A 460-nucleotide genomic window follows, 5' to 3' on the forward strand; every position below is an offset into this window, starting at 1 on the left:
TATATTCATAATTTATACTCTGTATCATGATCATCAACTGAAATGATATAATTTATATTCATAATTTATACTCTGTATCATGATCATCAACTGAAATAATATAATTTATATTCATAATTTATACTCTGTATCATGATCATCAACTGAAATGATATAATTTATATTCATAATTTATACTCTGTATCATGATCATCAACTGAAATAATATAATTTATATTCATAATTTATATCCACGTCCAAAATTCTAGCTATAATATCTAAAAAATATAAAACTTACTCTTTTTATTCTTCTTATGTCTATCAATATGATCTTTAAGTTGAATTCGAACTTGTCGTTCTGTAGGTTGATCACGTATGAATGGATGTTTGAGTAATTGTTCAGTGTTGTGGCGTTGAGTATAATCTTTTATTAAACAAGATTCAACGAAATTGTGAAACTTACTCGACCTGCAAAATAACG

At 24.8% G+C, this 460-nt stretch overlaps 1 protein-coding gene across 1 annotated transcript; it reads right to left on the reverse strand.

The window, feature by feature from the left end:
- Positions 1-257: 257 nt before the first annotated feature.
- Positions 258-446, reverse strand: LOTGIDRAFT_147597 (hypothetical protein; the record flags this gene model as incomplete). Its single annotated transcript, XM_009058131.1, has 1 exon — positions 258-446. A coding segment is annotated over one exon (189 nt), but the record flags the coding sequence as incomplete, so codon positions are not given.
- Positions 447-460: the final 14 nt, after the last annotated feature.

This window comes from Lottia gigantea, assembly GCF_000327385.1.
Source record: "Lottia gigantea unplaced genomic scaffold LOTGIsca_3247, whole genome shotgun sequence".
Taxonomy (NCBI): domain Eukaryota; kingdom Metazoa; phylum Mollusca; class Gastropoda; family Lottiidae; genus Lottia; species Lottia gigantea.